The following is a 17,095-nucleotide window of genomic DNA, read 5'->3' as shown; positions in this document are numbered from 1 at the left end:
AACAGCCTGTTACTGCTGTATTCACAGCATCCTGTTGCATTCATCTCTTCCTAGATGATATAAATTCGGCCTTTCTTCCAGCCCCAGTTTCTGTTTCCTCCTTTCCGCCAACCACCAACTCTCAACCCTCTCACACCCAACCAACCAACAATCTCTGCTTCAAGCAATCAACCAATCCCTTCTTTCCATACATCACCAACCGCCAAGATGCAGTTCTCCACCATCCTCTCCACCGCCGCCGTCGGCCTCCTCTCCCTGGCCCTCGGCGCCACCGCCTCGCCCGTCGGCCAGCCCGCCGCCGCCGCCCCCGTCGAGGCCCGCTCCGCCTGGATGTTCGAGTACTGCGACGGCACCGGCCTGAGCGGCTCGTGCCACCAGAAGTCCGACGACGGCAACGTCCAAGTCTGCCGTACGTGGACAAACCCTCCCTATCTCTTGACCTTTGACAGACACGGAACTGACTCGAACCTTCTTCTTCTTATTCTGTAGAGGACATCGCTGCCGCCGGTGGCGCTCAGATCAAGTCCGTCAAGACCTTTTCTGGCTTCGACTGCTGGACCTACAAGTAAGTTTTTTTCACCCTTCCTCTCCTACTCGATGACTTTATGTCTTGTTTGGTGGGCTTGCTGACCATGGTGCCACGCAACTCTAGGGACTCTGGCTGCACCGGCCTGGCCACCCGCTACGTCAAAGGCACCTACGACAACCCCGCCGCCTTCAAGACCTGGCGCTGCTACACCGCCTAGAGCGTTTGTTGCTCTAGGTATACTGCCGATACTTTCTCTTATTGAGGTACTCGCGGGAGTAAAAAGCTAGCTCTGAAAATGGAAAAGGCTGACTCTTGGGGGCTATGGTGGTGGTGGTCATGGATGGATGGTGTCCAGGTTGGCATGGAACACTTCCTGCTGCTGTGGGGAGAAGGAACCGAGACCCGAACATTCATACGTAGATACGCACACATACACTGATATGGAGGAGTGCAAAGATCTCGCACATATTCGGCGACTGACCTGGTAGCCTGATGGAATGAAAAAATCCGCTGCCTTCCTACAACATGGCCTAACCGCCCCTATTCTTTCTTCTGTGGCTGCGCTGAATGATTGGTGATTTGACCTCGGTAATCCAAAAACTTACTTTACATTGACCCTTCCCAATTCCCTGAAATAGAGTAAACCACGACATCAGTAATCTGAACACCACGATATGTTGGTAGCAACTTTGCATCTCGATCCGTTAGGCGGGTGACTGAGTATTGATGGCACTGCTAAACCAACGTTACTAAACCCATCACCCGAAGCAGCGACCTGTCAGGCATCGAGCACGCACATAAGGGGTTCTCGTGATGTATAATAACCGACAAAATCATGTACTCCAACCGCTACACCAAGTCCAGCCTAGTAAAATTCGTCCATTCGTTTTATAGGCTACGGCATCATCACCTCCCAGTAAGGGGCAAAATGTGAATCTAGCACAGCCAACATGGAAGCCCGGAAACCACATTCAAAACAAGGTGATGGGCAGACAATGGCAAATCAGATTCTCTAATAGTCGATTAAGAAGTATTTGATGTACGCACTTGGGTACTATGCTTCATTGGTATGGGTCTACATAACAGCCAGCAGCAGTTGGCATGGTCAAAACACCTGGGCGTCATGGCAGTGGGCCCAAAAATCTCAGATTTCAATACATTTTCCAGACCGACGCCGAACATCTATATCCGTGTCCTGTGAGAAACGATCTATACATTGTACTGAGCCCCGTGAAGACACCGGATATGGGTGGGTGATGTGTCGTTTGGTTGACCATGTCTCCTATGAACCCCTTTAAGCAGCTCGATCCAAAGCCTTTTAACATCTTAGCGACGGGGCATGCCACGTCCGCGTCCGCGGAGAGCCCCTTTGCGCAGCTCCCGGCGGCAGAGGCTTGCCGGGCTGCTGTGGTTGTTGGCTCTCCTCGTTCCGGATGGTCTCGTCCACGCCCAGGATCAGACAGCTGGCCTCCGTCGCGGCCTGGAGGGCGTTGATCTTGACCAGCGCCGGCTCCCACACAAAGCGCTCCATCGTGTCCGTCACACCCTCGTTCTGGAAGTCCACACCCGCCCACGTCGAGCCCTTGCGGTGTTCCACGCGCAGCTTGTTCAAGATATCGGTGGCGTCGAAACCGGCGTTGTCGCACAGCTGTCGCGGGATGACCTCGAGCGCCTTGGCGAACGACTTGATGATGGCTTGTTGCTTGTGCGACACCTTCTGGTCGGCGAAACCGTGCAGGTAGGCCGATACCTCCATCTCCACAGCGCCACCGCCACCAACGATCATGTGGTTCTTGATGGCACGCTTCACAATCATGATAGCGTCGTGAAGCGAACGCTCGACCTCGGCAATGAACTGCTCGGCACCTCCACGCAGGACCAGCGTGCAGGTCTTGGCCTCGGGGCAGTCCTCGAAGAAGTTGAAGCGCTCACCACCAATTTGGCGCTCCTCGAACTTGCCGCAAGTTCCGAGGTGGTGCGCTTGGATGTCGGAGCACGTAGACTGAACAGTGGCACCGGCCGCTTGCACAACACGCTCCATATCTCCGGCAGCAACACGGCCGGCGCAGAAGACGTCGCGATCGGCAAAGTACTGCGTAGCCAAATCACCAATGGGCAATTTGGACAGCACCACCTTGGCGCCGGTCTTGTAGATGGCCTCGAGCTTCTTGTAGATGATCTGCCACTCAGCATCCACAATGGCTTGGTATTCCGACACCTGCTCGACCCGGACCTCGGCATTGTCCTTCTCGGCCTTCAGCTCCAGCTCGACGTTCAGACAGCAGATCTTGGGCTTCTCGAAGGACTTGGGCTGTTGCTCGAAACCGGCGTAGGAGAAGGTCTTCTTGAAGGCGACGCCGTTGATGAAGAGGGAGTCGGTCAGGGAGCCACCGGGGATCTTCTTGATGCCGATGAGCTTCTCGTCGAGGTCATCTTGGTCGAGGGACAGGACGGCGTCGACGACCATCTGAGTGAAGAAGTCGGTGTTGCGCTTGATCAGCTTGCTGGTCATGGCGGTGCCGGCGAGCTTGACGAGGGTGTCCCGCTTGTTGGCCTCGTCGGTCCGGACGGCAATCTCCTTGATCTTGTTGACGGCCATGGTAGAGGCCCTCCGCAGGCCCTTGATGATGATCTGAGAGCTGACTCCTTGCTCAACGTGCTCCTTGATCTCCTTGAGCATCTCGCCGGCCAGGACGACGACTGATGTGGTTCCGTCGCCAACTTCGGCATCTTGTGAGCGGGCAATGTCGACGAGGATACGGGCGGCGGGGTGGACGATGTCGAGGAGCTTCATGACGGTCGCGCCATCGTTGGTGATAGTTTGGCGGCCATTCTCGTCGACCATCAACAGATCACCTCCATAGGGACCCAGGGTGGACTTGATGGTAGACTGGACCGCTAAGCAAGCATTGATGTTGGAAACGATCTGGCCTTTACCCTGCGACGAGTCGGTGCCTAGTCAAGAGAGAGTGTCAGACATGTTGCATATTGTGGCTTGCCCGGAAGGGAGCAAGTGATGCACAGCCTCGTAGTAGGGGGAGGAGGGGTTCTCTCTTACCTTCTCTCAGGACGACGATGGTCGGGGTTTGCCCGCCGAACGACATGATTAAGTATCAGTTTGGGTGTTGAGGGGAAAGAGAAGAGTCGTGCAGTTGGACAAGAACAACGAATCGGGGGAGGGCAGTCGGGGTCGTGATGTTGGGACCGAACCAGGCTGAAGTTGGTTGGGATATGGAGGTGAAGGACAGCTTCTGGAGGGGCACGTATCGGGTCACTAATCGTAGCTTCCCTGGGTTGAAAAATTGTTGTTTGCCTGCCTATGGGCCATTGACATTGACAGGCGCCGATAGTCCGTGCACCTCGCCAAATCCACTAATTTATTAGTTCTGAAGAAGACCCTGGCGAACAAGACAGACGGACCGGCGCTGTGGCGGCCCGACCGTTCAATCCATTCAGAAATATGCCCCGCTACCATCAACTCGCTTATCGATAAGTAACGTCTTCATAAAGCTAACATCAGTTTGAACATGGCCAATCAGACATAAAAACCCATAGCCTCAATTCAATGCTACTCCCCCATTAACAGCAGACCCTTTTTCGGCTACTAGCACTTGTCGCACAGGACCTTGACCTTGGCCACCCGCAGCCTGGCGCCCTTGTCGCCGCACTTGTCGCAGGTCTTGCTGAGCATGAGCTGGCGCAGGCCCTGGAACGTCTTGCTGCGCATCAGCGTGGCCCAGGTCATGAGGTAAGGCCCACAGGCGCGCGCCTTGTTGCCCCGGATGGTGTCGGCCACCGAGTCGAGGTCGCGCAGGCAGTGCACCATGGCGTTCGCCCTGCGGTTGATCCGTAGCACCCGGAGCAGCGTCCGCAGGGTGCATTGCTCCAGCACCATCATGAGAACCTCGATGGGTAAGAAGTCCAGGTCGCCCAGCCCGGGTAGTACGGCGTTCTCGGGGCCGCCGCCGCCCTCGGTGTTGGTGCTCGTCGTAGTGGGGCTCCCAGGCACGGCGATGGTGGTATTGTTGCTGTTGCTGGCGGCCTCGAATGGACTGTGGATGGCGGCAGCGTAGATGCGGGCTTCGAGCATGGAAACGCGATGATCCCAGGCATTGGGTGCTTGACCGTACGGAGTAGCATCTCTCGAAGGGCCCTCATTACCAATCCACCTTCTCGTGGGAAATGGGCGCATAATGTCAACCGGTTGGATATTGTCTTATTCCATGTAGCTACTCTTGGTCAAATGGAGTGGAAATAGTGCTTTTGTATTTTCATGATACCTGGGGCTGTGGTGAGGGGACGTTGTGTGAGTAAAGTGCAACATGGTGTTGTGTTGGTAACCAGTTACAGCCGCGAATGGGCTGGCTGCCTTAGCTGATGCTGCCTTCCAAGCAATCAACCACCCAGTCAGTACACCACCCGCTCAATACACCACCCGCTCAATACACCACCCGCTCAATACACCACCCGCTCAATACACCACCCGCTCAATACACCAGCTAAAACCCCTGAAAACTATACTTTTTTATACCTTTATAAATTTGAATTCAAGTATCAAAAATGGATATCTTGTAATTAAATATAGGGTTTTAAAGTTATTAAATAAATACAATAAAGGAAGCTGCGACTGCTCCCCCTTTTCCGCCTCTATGGGACTCTTCCCGCACGGTTTAGAAGTTTTCTAGGCTCTTGACAATCGATTTCCAGCTCCTCGCCCTCGCCTCGGTAAAATCCTCCCAAGAAGATTCCCCTATCTTCAACCCTCGCGAATCCCTGCGTCAGTATACACAGCGGGCTAGCTCGCGCCATGTCCACGCCTCGGCGAGACGCTATACTGTCTTCGCGTCGCCAGAGCATGTGGAGATAATTGCCCCCAGCTGCACAGTAAATGGGTTTTGGCAGTTGGCGCACGATGTTGCGGACGAGGATGGCAGGTCCCAGGTAGAACTAAACGATGTTTGGCGGCCTCCTATTATGTGCCGCTATGCCTGCGGCTCTTTGGCCCAAATACTTGCCTATAGGTCGCCCGACCAAAATGCAGTGCATATACTGAAGTAAACTACCTGTTCTCTGCTTCTGGGCACGCTTAGGTACCCGAAACTTACAAGAGCTGACCGCGGTACCAATACATGTATCAATGAGAAAAGGATAATTAGCCATGCTTAAAACACCGCCTTCGTCGATTCCCTGCTGTTCTTTACAGGACCTGGCCAACTAGTTGGAACCGACGAAAAATATGAGAAACGTAACAAGATCCATGAAAGGATTCATGGTTTCATGAGATTCCAAGCATAAACTCCGAGCTTTGATATCATCCATATCGTTGGCCATTGACCCGAGATAGGAGTATGAGACCAGGATGGAGCGGGATGGCTTGTCAATAACACTGGATTGCAGATAGTAACATGGAACAACATTCATATTTCTATACCTCGCGACCTACATAGAAGTTCAAACGCTGGTAGAAGTTCAAGCAGCGGTGCTACCTCCATAAAGTTTCACTATGTTTAATAATCTCGAAGACATGATTCAGTCGTTTCTTTTGGGCCAACAGCTCCATCTAAACTGAGAGGGTAAAGTCAAGTCTGCCACTTGAGATCTGACAACAGATAAGTCAACAAGGAAAGACGGAAAGTGATAACCGGCAGATCCAATGCTAGAGAATTCTTCATTGTCGAACGAATGTATGTATGAGTAGAAAGTGAAGTGATCCCTGGAACTGTGAGGGTTAGCTATATATTCCCCGAATTTATATAGAGAGTGTTATACTTCCATATTGCCTGACCAGTCACGCCATAATAATTATGGAAAGGGGTGTACCATGGTAATCTTGACAAAGGCTGACGCTATGTACTATAATGCACCGTGATCTGACCTAACTAGTCAGAGACAGGGACGAGCAAAAAGATGGAAAGATCCGGCCAGGTCCTAGGGCAGACTGGATGGCTAAACGTACTGGCAAATGCGGCTCTGTATCCCGAATCTAGTGCGGAAGCACCCTAGACTGCCTACAACATGGGGGGCATCGGTAGAGCCCATCGGGAGCGACTGGTGGGGGGCGGCCTAGCCCCTGAAATACGTACTACGATATTCCGCCAATCACAGCCCACGGCACCTGCCCTTCCAGGCCAACGGAGCAGACGTCGCATGCAGTAGGTCGGAATAAGCTCATTCGCGCCCACGATTCACGAACGTTTGGTGCCGAGAAACGACTAGCGTCGCGGAACCGTCTGCCGCACGATGCGAGAGCATGGTCACGCAGGCGGATGTTTCCCCTTCCGGCTTGCTGGTATTGTGCCGCCAACATGATTCATCAAATAAGCCTCGTATAAGAAGGAACGGAGATCGCCTTTCCAGATCAAGCTCCATACGAAGGTTATTCAAGCATTACCTGGACACAATCATTGGCTCGTCTTATTGACGTCAAGAAGCTCCCAAGTCTTTTCAACATGGGTATCAACGCAGGTCTGGGTGCCTTCCTGGCAGCCGGCCTAGTGGGCCAAGCATTCGCCCAGCAAGCTGCCTATGGTCAATGTAAGCTCGAGCCGGATCGACGCCTCTCGCATCAAGTATTAATGTGTATCTAATAGGTGGCGGCATCAACTGGTCGGGCGCGACAACCTGTGTGTCGGGGTACACATGTTCCAAGGTGAACGAATACTACTCGCAGTGCGTCCCAGGTGGCTCGGGTGGTGGTGGATGTCCGTATTATCCCCGCCCTATAACCACTAATAAACCTAGCGAACTCTGACTTACCATCAATAGCTCCGACCACAACTGCGCCCGGCGGCAACCCGACCTCGGCGCCCGGCGGCAAGGTCAAGTACGCCGGCGTCAACATCGCGGGCTTCGACTTCGGCATGGTGACGTCGGGCACGCAGGACCTCAGCGCCATCGCGGACCAGTCGTCGAGCGGGGTGCAGCAGATGCGGCACTTCGTCAACGACGACAAGTTCAACATCTTCCGGCTGCCCGTGGGCTGGCAGTACCTGACCAACGGCAGCCCGAGCGGCAACCTCAACGCCAACAACCTGGCGCGCTACGACGCCTTCGTCCAGGGCTGTCTGGGCCTCGGCACGTACTGCATCATCGACATCCACAACTACGCGCGCTTCAACGGCGCCGTCATCGGGCAGGGCGGCCCCGCCGACGACCAGTTCGTGGCGCTGTGGACGGCCCTCGCCACCAAGTACAAGTCCCAGGGCAAGATCGTCTTCGGCGTCATGAACGAGCCGCACGACCTGACCATCGGCACCTGGGCGCAGACGGTGCAGAAGGTGGTGACGGCGATCCGGGCGGCGGGGGCGACGTCGCAGATGATCCTGCTGCCGGGGACCGACTACACGTCGGCGGCCAACTTCATCAGCAACGGGTCCGGGCCGGAGCTGCTCAAGGTCAAGAACCCGGACGGGTCGACGACGGGCTTGGTTTTCGACGTGCACAAGTACTCGGACTCGGACAACAGCGGCACCCACGTCGAGTGCACCACCAACAACATCGACGGCGCCTTCGCGCCCTTGGCCACGTGGCTGCGCTCGAATCGGCGCCAGGCCTTCCTCAGCGAGACGGGCGGCGGCAACGTGGCGAGCTGCGGGACCGTCATCTGCCAGCAGCTGGACTACATCAAGTAAGCTTCCTTCATCCTATACCTACTTCACTATGTGTGCGCGAGATGCCTTTGCAGTACGTATTGACTGACCACCTTCAACAACAGTGCCAACAGCGACGTGTACCTCGGCTGGACATCGTGGGCCGCCGGCGGTTTCGGGTCCTCTTACGAGCTGGTCGAGACGCCCAACGGGAACTCGGATACGTACATCGTGTCTCAGTGCTTCGCCGCCAAGTGGAAGAACTGAGCGGACGTCGCGGGCTGCTTAGACATGGGGGGGTCTCGTTCTGGGCATGCCGTTGTCGGAGACTAGAGAGTACAGGGTGGATGTCGGTTACTACCGGTTCTTACTATAGACGAATGCCAAGGACATTCGATAGATACTGTGCGGCCCATCAATTGATCAATTATACCTAGTAAGGTGTGGACGATAAGCAGCTCAGTAGCAATGCATCCGAGGTATGAATGGCCATTGAAGTGGAAGTTGGGGAAACAAGAAACGACCTCCACCAATTGGCCCGCAACCATCCGACAGTGCTCCGATGGTTCAGCGCTTATCAACTGTAAACTGCAAATGCCAGGGGACTTTGGGCGACCTTTAGCCACGTCTCATGCAGATGCAAAATCTCATCAAGGAGTTTTCAGTCAATTGGCTCACATATAGCTTTGGAATACTCACCGAACACTTTGCATGTCGACCAACATGACGGAGGGAAAAGCGCGAGTTCTGATTGTCGGGGTTGGTGGGGTGGGAGCCATGGCAGCCTATGCCCTGGAGATCGGGGGCAAAGCCGAAGTGACAGCCGTTCTGCGCTCCAATTACGATGCCGTGGCCGACAAAGGATTCAAAATCGACTCGATCGAACACGGCCACGATATCAAAGGATGGCGTCCATCGTACAGTAAGTGAAGTCCAGCTACGAAGGTAGACACGAAGGTAGACAGACATGCTCATGCTCACCCATCCCACAGTTCGCAAAACGATACCAGATCTCGCTCAGGAGGAGCTGCAGACCCCATTTGACTTCGTCCTCGTCACCACCAAAAACATCCCCGACGTCCCTCCCACCGTGGCCGATCTCATCGCCCCCGCCGTGACGCCGGGCCACACGGCCATCGTGCTGTCGCAAAACGGCCTGAACATCGAGAAGCCGCTGCTCGCGCGCTTCCCCGACAACGCCATCCTGAGCAGCATCTCGCTGATCGCGGCGACGGAGACGGCGCACGGGGAGATCCTGCACGACGACGAGGACGTGCAGTACATCAGCCCCTTCGCCGCGGCCCCGGGGGCGCCGCCGTCCGAGGCGGCCGTGGCCGCGGCGCGGCGGTACATGGCCGCGTACGGCGCGTGCGGGCGGCTCGACGTGCGGTACGAGCCCGACGCGCAGCGCGCGCGGTGGCGCAAGCTCGTGTACAACGCGAGCTTCAACACGGTGGCGGCGGTGCTGCGGACGGACACGGCGCGGATGCGGGCGAGCGTGCACGTCATCGACGAGCTGGTGAAGCCCATCATGCGCGAGATCATCGCCGCGGCCGCGGCCGCGGGCTACCCCCTGGGCGAGGACCTGCCCGACAAGGTCGTGCGCGTCGACCCCACCGACACGGCCTTCAAGCCCAGCATGTGCCAGGACGTCGAGAAGGGCAACCTCATGGAGATCGAGAACATCGTCGGCGAGCCCCTGCGCGAGGGCGCGGCGCGCGGCGTGCCCATGCCCACGCTGCGCACCATGTACGGCCTCCTCCGCGGGCTGCAGCTGCAGATCCGGGAGGCGCGGGGGATGTGGGAGCCCACGTTCGCGGAGGATAACCCGTACAAATAGCGATCCGTAATCAGAACCTCGATTGGAGGGTGAGTGGTGCGATGCCGTGAGCGTTGCCTGTTTCTCGGCCAAACCTCGCAAATCCGTGTGACGTAGGCTGCCCGCTTGTTGTGTCCTCGTGACTTGGTGACTGCCCGCCAAGCAGGCTACTGCATGTACACCGACGGCACAGATCCGGCATTGGATTTGGGAGCGCCCGGGGCAAGATCTGGAAGCCTCAGTTGATCCCGACGAAACTGTCCGTCCGAATAGTATTACTCCGTAGCCTGCACATCCTTTCACAGCCATGGCATCCATACATAGTAACTAGTTCGTAGGTTAGTTGTTTGGCCATTGTTCACGCCAGAGATTAGTGAAATGCCGTGCCGACCGCAGAGTGGCCCCGACCGAATGGTTTTTGATGGAGAGAGAGTACGGGGAGTCGGATTCTTGGCCCGAGTCCCCCGCTGCAGCAAAATGTTGTGACGAACATTTCCCCTAGGGCCATCCATCCCCGGCAGACGATCCCATTTGATCATCCATCGGGTCTGTTTCCATGGGTCCCCAGGCGGTCAAGGTGGCCTGTTTTCCCCGGCTTCTTCGATTGATGTTCTTATACGTTATACGGGCAAACCCAGCGAATCCCCTCCCTCCCCCCCGCACGTCAGCTTCCGCGTGCAGGGCTGCCGAGAAAACATAAATACAGACCGGGCTGCACGGCTGGCTGGCTGAGGCTTTTCGGCGATCACCCACACCTCATATTCAACACTTGTCTTTGGGGAAAAGGGGGCGTTCCACAGGCCAATTAGCCTCTCTCAATCGGATAATGTGGTTTCTTCCTGGCAACAATCTCCTCGTCGCGGCGGCGGTGGCTGTTCTCTGCAGCCAGCCAACCGTCGTCGCTGCTGCTAGTACTGCACAATCCCCACTAGTGCATCCTTCCCGTGAGTGAGCTCTTATTATTTTCTGTACTTCTACTCAACCCATATCCGCTGGAACTCCGACGGACGCTAATACATTCACGAAATGCAGCGTCTGGGAAAGGATCCGGGCTATGGGCTGGCGCCTATGAAAAGGCCCGCGAGCTCGTGGGTTCCATGACCCTAGAGGAAAAAGTCAACATCACCCGTGGTTTCGCCACCAAAGACAATGTCTGCGCCGGCAACACCGGCACCGTGCCCCGACTCGGTTGGCCGGGCATGTGCCTCCACGACGCCGGCAACGGCGTTCGCGCCACCGACTTCGTCAGCTCCTTTCCGTCCGCCATACATGCAGGCGCCAGCTGGGACAAGAACCTGACGCACCAGAGGGCGTACTACATGGGCAAGGAGTTCAAAGCCAAAGGAGGTACGTATACACACCATTAGTGGAAACCATGCCTAGATAGCCGGGGCTTGCTGACTGACCGACTTCGACGCGACAGTGAACGTGCTTCTGGGACCCAACGCAGGCCCCCTGGGCCGGTCCCCGCTTGGGGGCCGGAACTGGGAAGGCTTCTCGGTGGACCCGTACCTCTCAGGCCAGCTGAACGCGGAGACCATCGTGGGCCATCAGGAAGCCGGGGTCATCGCGAACCTCAAGCACCTGATCGGCAACGAGCAGGAGACGAACCGGCGGCCGTACTTCGGGGCCGAGGCCGTGTCGGCCAACATCGACGACAAGACGCTGCATGAGTTCTACCTGTGGCCGTTCGTCGACGGCGTGCGCGCGGGCGCCGCCTCGGTCATGTGCTCGTACCAGCGCGTCAACAACACGTACTCGTGCGACAACAGCAAGCTGCTCAACGGCCTTCTCAAGACCGAGCTGGGCTTCGAGGGGTTTGTGTTGCTCGACTGGTCCGCCCAGCACTCCCTGACTTCGGCCAACAACGGCCTCGACATGGTCATGCCCGCCGGCGGCTCGTTTGGCCAGAACCTCACGGACGCGGTGAACAACGGGACTGTGCCCGAGGAGCGGGTTACCGACATGGCGACCAGGTACGACGACGAGAGAGATTCCCAGTGGCGCTGTGCATGTCGTACGATGAGAGCTGACTCCCCACACCAGAATCCTCGCCGCGTGGTACCTCGTCCACCAAGACGGCGACAACTTCCCCAAGCCCGGGTTCGGCATGCAGAACCTGAGCCTGCCGCACGAGCAGGTCGACGCGCGAGACCTTAAGTCGCGCCCCGTCATCCTGGAGGGGCCGTGGCCGGGCACGTGCTGCTCAAGAACGAAAAGAAGACGCTGCCCTTCGCCGAGAACCCCGCCATGCTGTCCGTCTTCGGCTACGACGCGACGGTCCCGCGCACCAAGAACACTGACACCCTCTTCAACCTCGGCTACACCTCCTCGCCCGAGATGGCGCAAGCCGTACTCGGCACCCCGGCGCACTTCGACCAGGCGGCCAGAGGGGGGACCATCGTGACGGGTGGCCGGGCTGGGGCTAACGGGCCTGCGTATATGCTTGATGTAAGTTCCTTGCCATGACATACCTATGGGGACGTCTTTTAACCTGGATGTTTACATTTTCTTTCTTTCTCTTTTTACACCTGCTGACCTGGACTCTTCCCATCCAGCCCCTAAGCGCCATCCAACACCGCGCCTCCGTGGACGGCACCTGGGTGAACTGGGACCTGGACTCGGGCGAGCCCGACGTGAACCCGGCCTCGGACGCGTGCCTGGTCTTCATCAACGCGATCGCGACCGAGGGCTGGGACCGCGACGGCGTGCACGACGACTTCAGCGACGGCCTGGTGCTGCACGTCGCGGCGCGCTGCCCCCGCACCGTCGTCGTCGTGCACGCGGCCGGCGTGCGCCTCGTCGACCGCTGGATCGAGCACCCCAACGTCACGGCCGCCGTCGTTGCCCACCTGCCCGGCCAGGACAGCGGCCTCGCGCTCGTGCAGCTGCTCTACGGCGCCGCCGCCTTCTCGGGCAAGCTGCCCTACACGCTGGCGCGCAACGAGAGCGACTACGGCGCCGCCTACGCGCCGTGCCGCCCCGCGACCGACGCGGACCGCGACCTGCAGTGCGACTTCTCCGAGGGCGTCTACGTCGACTACCGCCACTTCGACCGCGCCGGCATCGCGCCGCGCTTCGAGTTCGGCTTCGGGCTGAGCTACACGCGCTTCGACTACTCGGACCTGGTCGTCAAGACGGACCCGAAGGCGCTGCGCACGGGGCCGTCGGCCACCACGGCCGCCGGGTTCTGGGACGTCGTCGCCGCGGTGCAGTTCACCGTCGCCAACGTCGGCGACGCGGACGGCGCCGAGGCCGCGCAGCTGTACCTGGGCATCCCCGGCGGCCCGCCCCGGCAGCTGCGCGGGTTCGAGAAGGTGCCGCTGGCGCCCGGGGAGGAGGGGATCGTCACCTTGGAACTTACGCGACGCGACCTCAGCGTCTGGGACGTCGTGGGACAGCAGTGGGATCTCCAGCCGGGGGAGTACGGCGTCTACGTGGGGGCTAGCAGTCGGGATATTCGGTTGACGGGGAGCATCAAGATCTAGGGGGGGCTTGGTGCGCCACCGCCGTCCAGTGATGGAGTTGCAGAGAATCACGGCCTCTAATGCTATTACGATGATAGAGTATATAGTAAATACCTAATAGATGGAAGAAACTTACCAAGGGGACAAAAGCGAGTAGGCCACCAGTGTATGTACTCCAGAACGATGTATGAGTTCTAAGATTAGGATACAATTATTCTATCTAATTATTATCCTCAGTCCCGGCCTTCCCTTCCAACGGCTTGCGCCCGTATATCACGTACACCGGCGTGTAAGCATGCATCTCCTGGTTCCGGACATCCTGCTCGACGCGCAACACCAGCGCCTGGATCTCCTCGGCCGACATGCCCGCGCGCGGCAGGACCTTGGCGCTCATGCCCTCGAGGGACTCGACGATGTCGGTCTCGAAGTAGAGCCCGATCTCCTGGTCCTTGGGATCGCGGGGCCAGGGGTTGAGGGGACAAAGCAACAGTCTAGGGTTCATTGCGTCAATAACGGTCGTGAGAGTACAATCACTATTGGTATACGTGACATACCTTTGCTCGACGTCGACGAATCCCGCGTCGCTCAACCTGGTTTCCATCAAGCCGCCTGTTGTAAGCCGAGACCTTCGACGGGAATCTCGCGCGTCTCGTCTCGTCTTTTATTCGGAAAAGCAAGAGAGAGAGAGAGAGAGATGGCGGGCTTGGGAAAGACTGATAATACTTACCATTGCGCGTAGTGCCTAGCAACGCGTAGGTCTCGCCCCAACGTTCTCATGCCCTCGAACATGCGCTGCTGCCACAGCCGGATCGAGGAGCCAGCCAGCACCGCCTCGGTCGCGGCGTCGGCGGCGACGAGGTCGAAGGAGAAGTCTTGGGACTCGAACCAGCCGCCGGGGCGGAGGTTGTCGTAGATCTTGTTGATGACAGACCTATGGTCCGTGAAGCAGCTGAGCCTGAAGGTAAGGGTTGGTTGGTGGTTCAACAACATCAGGCCAGAAGACGGGCAATGAATGAGAAGAAGCAGAAAATGGTGGCCCTAGAAACGAAATGATGTTCAAATGGGTATTGTTTCTTACATGGCTCGCATGTGGATGTAGTCGAACTCGACTTCGTGCACCCACTCGTCCTCCTCGCTGTCCTCGCGCACGAAGCTGCAATTGGGCGGCACCGCGTCGGGCGGCGGCTGGATCAGGCTCAGGTCGGTCCCGACGACGCGCGCGCCCGGGTTCGCCTCGGAGAACTCGATGGGCCAGATGCCCGTCCCCGTGCCGATGTCCAATACGTTTCTGGCATCATCGCCGGCCGCCCCCCAATCGAGCGGCGCCAGATGCAGCGCGTCGTCCAGCAGCAGGCGCCACACCTGGTGCTGCAGGTCCAGCCGGTCCTGCTCGGCGCCGTCGTTGGGCAGCAGGTACCGCCCCTCGCGGTAGTAGCCCGTGTACGTCCGGCCGTTCTCCTCGACCGAGGCCGGGTCGGGGATGGAGTGGCCAGTCATTGGGAAAAGACGAATTGGATGACTGTGAGATGGGCTTCTTCTCCCATCATGATGGCCGCATAATTCGAGAATGAGGGGTAATTGACATCTTGCGTGTGTCGGATCGACCCCCTGGATGAACGTCAGCAGATGGGCTGTATGTGTCATTGGTTACCGAAGCGAAATGCCGTGATATCATAGCTGCAGCAGCCATGTTTTCACAACGGCAGGCACTCATTTCGGTTAGTTCCTATCATTTTCCAAAACCCATTGCCTTATACGACTCTCTCATGGCCATATCCAGAGTGGTTACTCATAATATGCATGGGCGTTGCAAATTTGAATGTTCAGTAGAAGCTTCACGGCAGGCCTCGCCAGTATCTCCGAGCGAGGTAGTCCGGTCTGTATCATTGGCCCAGAATACAGGTGCCTTAAACGAGGCAAAGAAAAGCATATGATATGTGATTGCGTGGAAATCCTTCCCTCGCGCCTTCGCCAATTATGGCGTCATGGCCAGTAACTAGTGGCCAGCATGCAGTGCTGCTTACTTACACACAGCCACCGGCCGCCCAATATTGCGCCGCCCACGCCGCCCACGCCGCACGCCGCAGCCATTTAGCGCTACGCTACGTCTCCAACGTCCCCCTAGCTCCCCGCACAAAAGGTCGCCGGCGCTGTCAGCTCTTGCTGCATTGGCGACGATCGTTGTTGGGCTGGAGATGGTGTATTGAGAAGTGTAAGATTTAGGTCCGAAGTTGTTTATATATACCTAAAGCGATCCCTCACGTCAGAATACCTTCTTGATTTCTCGTCATTCCAATCACAACTCACACACTCCAACCGCAAATCCTTCGAGAATCACCACGAAAGCCAACACACACAAACTACACCCACCATGGCCCAACAACTACCCCCCGTTTCCCCGGCCCCTCGGCCTCTTCCAAGCCGTACTACGCGACGCAGTCCGAGACGCTGGTATTGAAAGAGAAGATCATGTCGCTATCGGGCGACAGCTTCGACATCAAGACGCTCGACGGCCGCCCCATCTTCAAGGTCCAGGGCAACGCCTTTTCGCTGTCCGGGAGGAAGATGGTCATGGACATGGCCGGCAACGCCCTGTTCACCATCCGGAAGCGCCACCTCCGGCTGCACGCGACGTACTACGCCGAGGACCCGAGCGAGCGCGAGATTTTGCAGGTCGAGGGCAAGTTCAGCTGTAAGTCTTTCCTCTTGTGTAATGTAATAGAGAACGAGTTAAATAGCTAACGTGAACCCCCCACAGTCGGATCCTCCAAGTCCGTAGCCACCTTCACGGGCGAAAGCGGCCGCGGCGAGAGCCTCTACATGAAGGGCGACTTCTTCGACCGCAAGGCCTCCATCACCGACGAGGCGACGGGCCAGGTGGTGGCCGTCATCGACCGCCAGTTCCTCAACGCGCGCGAGCTGCTGGGCGGCCAACAGACGTACCACGTCACCGTCGCGCCCAACGTGGACCTGGCCATCATCGTCGCCATGTGCATCTGCCTCGATGAGCGCAGAAACGAGAAGTAGCAAGCTACTCGCACATCAAGCAATTATGCTTCGAATGCGACGATGTTGTAGCTGGTGGTCCTCAGGGGTTCGGGAAGGGTATTCGACCTGGGAGGGAACGAATGGAAGGAGGGTTTGGCTTTTGGCGTTTTCCGGGATGGAATTGATGATACCTTTGTTGCGGGGGTTGCTGTCTGTGTTTTACACCACAACCTTTTCGCTTCGTCCTACATACAATGTCCTTGGAGCATTATACCCCCTTATTACGTTTGAATCAAAACAATACAATCTCAAGATGAAAAAGCAAAAACCATTCAACATCGTGATGTTTCACATCTCGGTGTCGGGAGCTACTGAGGGGTCGCTGCAATCGTGCGGTCTGATTGGCTGTGAAGCCTCTTAGTGCATGCAGGATGGCCTGAAGAGGAAATCGACTGGTTTTCAGGCCTTCTTTGTCGATGCAAGGGTCCATCCAGGGGTCAGTCTGGCAGTGACCCAAGTCATCCATGCCTCTCTTTTGACCAACCTGCAAACAAGTGCTTTTTGGCGAAGAAAGAGAAAACACCAACCAAGCAAACAAGTCCCATTATGACTCGATCTGCCCCTGTAGTTCAGCGATAGATAAGGTTTCAGTAATAGCAATATATTTGTGCCCATAGAAGAGAAGGGAGAAGACGTGGCGCCT

General features: G+C 57.1%; 9 protein-coding genes across 9 annotated transcripts; 5 read left to right on the top strand and 4 right to left on the bottom strand.

Moving 5' to 3' along the window:
• Positions 1–207: 207 nt before the first annotated feature.
• Positions 208–746, top strand: PG998_002721 (uncharacterized protein; the record flags this gene model as incomplete). The annotated part of the gene is made up of 3 exons (XM_066869539.1): positions 208–409; positions 490–565; positions 653–746. The coding sequence occupies 3 exons, from the start codon at positions 208–210 to the stop codon at positions 744–746; spliced, it is 372 nt and encodes a 123-aa protein (XP_066737954.1).
• Positions 747–1,847: 1,101 nt separating this feature from the next.
• PG998_002720 (T-complex protein 1) lies at positions 1,848–3,633 on the bottom strand (the record flags this gene model as incomplete). Its single annotated transcript, XM_066869538.1, has 2 exons — positions 1,848–3,484; positions 3,588–3,633. 2 exons carry the CDS (start codon positions 3,631–3,633, stop codon positions 1,848–1,850), a joined length of 1,683 nt encoding a protein of 560 aa, XP_066737953.1.
• Positions 3,634–4,133: 500 nt separating this feature from the next.
• On the bottom strand, positions 4,134–4,721 carry PG998_002719 (uncharacterized protein; the record flags this gene model as incomplete). The annotated part of the gene is made up of 1 exon (XM_066869537.1): positions 4,134–4,721. One exon carries the CDS (start codon positions 4,719–4,721, stop codon positions 4,134–4,136), a length of 588 nt encoding a protein of 195 aa, XP_066737952.1.
• A 2,257-nt stretch (positions 4,722–6,978) lies between these two features.
• Positions 6,979–8,385, top strand: PG998_002718 (glycoside hydrolase family 5 protein; the record flags this gene model as incomplete). Its single annotated transcript, XM_066869536.1, has 4 exons — positions 6,979–7,063; positions 7,120–7,230; positions 7,295–8,156; positions 8,244–8,385. The coding sequence occupies 4 exons, from the start codon at positions 6,979–6,981 to the stop codon at positions 8,383–8,385; spliced, it is 1,200 nt and encodes a 399-aa protein (XP_066737951.1).
• Positions 8,386–8,841: 456 nt separating this feature from the next.
• PG998_002717 (uncharacterized protein) lies at positions 8,842–9,958 on the top strand (the record flags this gene model as incomplete). Its single annotated transcript, XM_066869535.1, has 2 exons — positions 8,842–9,040; positions 9,111–9,958. The coding sequence occupies 2 exons, from the start codon at positions 8,842–8,844 to the stop codon at positions 9,956–9,958; spliced, it is 1,047 nt and encodes a 348-aa protein (XP_066737950.1).
• An 805-nt stretch (positions 9,959–10,763) lies between these two features.
• Positions 10,764–13,425, top strand: PG998_002716 (beta-glucosidase; the record flags this gene model as incomplete). Its single annotated transcript, XM_066869534.1, has 6 exons — positions 10,764–10,881; positions 10,970–11,284; positions 11,361–11,913; positions 11,984–12,107; positions 12,158–12,388; positions 12,496–13,425. The coding sequence occupies 6 exons, from the start codon at positions 10,764–10,766 to the stop codon at positions 13,423–13,425; spliced, it is 2,271 nt and encodes a 756-aa protein (XP_066737949.1).
• Positions 13,426–13,624: 199 nt separating this feature from the next.
• Positions 13,625–14,394, bottom strand: PG998_002715 (S-adenosyl-L-methionine-dependent methyltransferase; the record flags this gene model as incomplete). Its single annotated transcript, XM_066869533.1, has 3 exons — positions 13,625–13,895; positions 13,959–13,994; positions 14,132–14,394. The coding sequence occupies 3 exons, from the start codon at positions 14,392–14,394 to the stop codon at positions 13,625–13,627; spliced, it is 570 nt and encodes a 189-aa protein (XP_066737948.1).
• Positions 14,395–14,478: 84 nt separating this feature from the next.
• Positions 14,479–14,901, bottom strand: PG998_002714 (S-adenosyl-L-methionine-dependent methyltransferase; the record flags this gene model as incomplete). The annotated part of the gene is made up of 1 exon (XM_066869532.1): positions 14,479–14,901. One exon carries the CDS (start codon positions 14,899–14,901, stop codon positions 14,479–14,481), a length of 423 nt encoding a protein of 140 aa, XP_066737947.1.
• A 972-nt stretch (positions 14,902–15,873) lies between these two features.
• Positions 15,874–16,431, top strand: PG998_002713 (uncharacterized protein; the record flags this gene model as incomplete). Its single annotated transcript, XM_066869531.1, has 2 exons — positions 15,874–16,096; positions 16,163–16,431. The coding sequence occupies 2 exons, from the start codon at positions 15,874–15,876 to the stop codon at positions 16,429–16,431; spliced, it is 492 nt and encodes a 163-aa protein (XP_066737946.1).
• Between the last annotated feature and the right edge of the window lie 664 nt (positions 16,432–17,095).

Source organism: Apiospora kogelbergensis (assembly GCF_038363985.1).
Source record: "Apiospora kogelbergensis strain CBS 113332 chromosome Unknown utg000001l_segment0_segment0, whole genome shotgun sequence".
NCBI lineage: Eukaryota > Fungi > Ascomycota > Sordariomycetes > Amphisphaeriales > Apiosporaceae > Apiospora > Apiospora kogelbergensis.
This window is presented reverse-complemented; position numbering and strand designations above follow the sequence as displayed.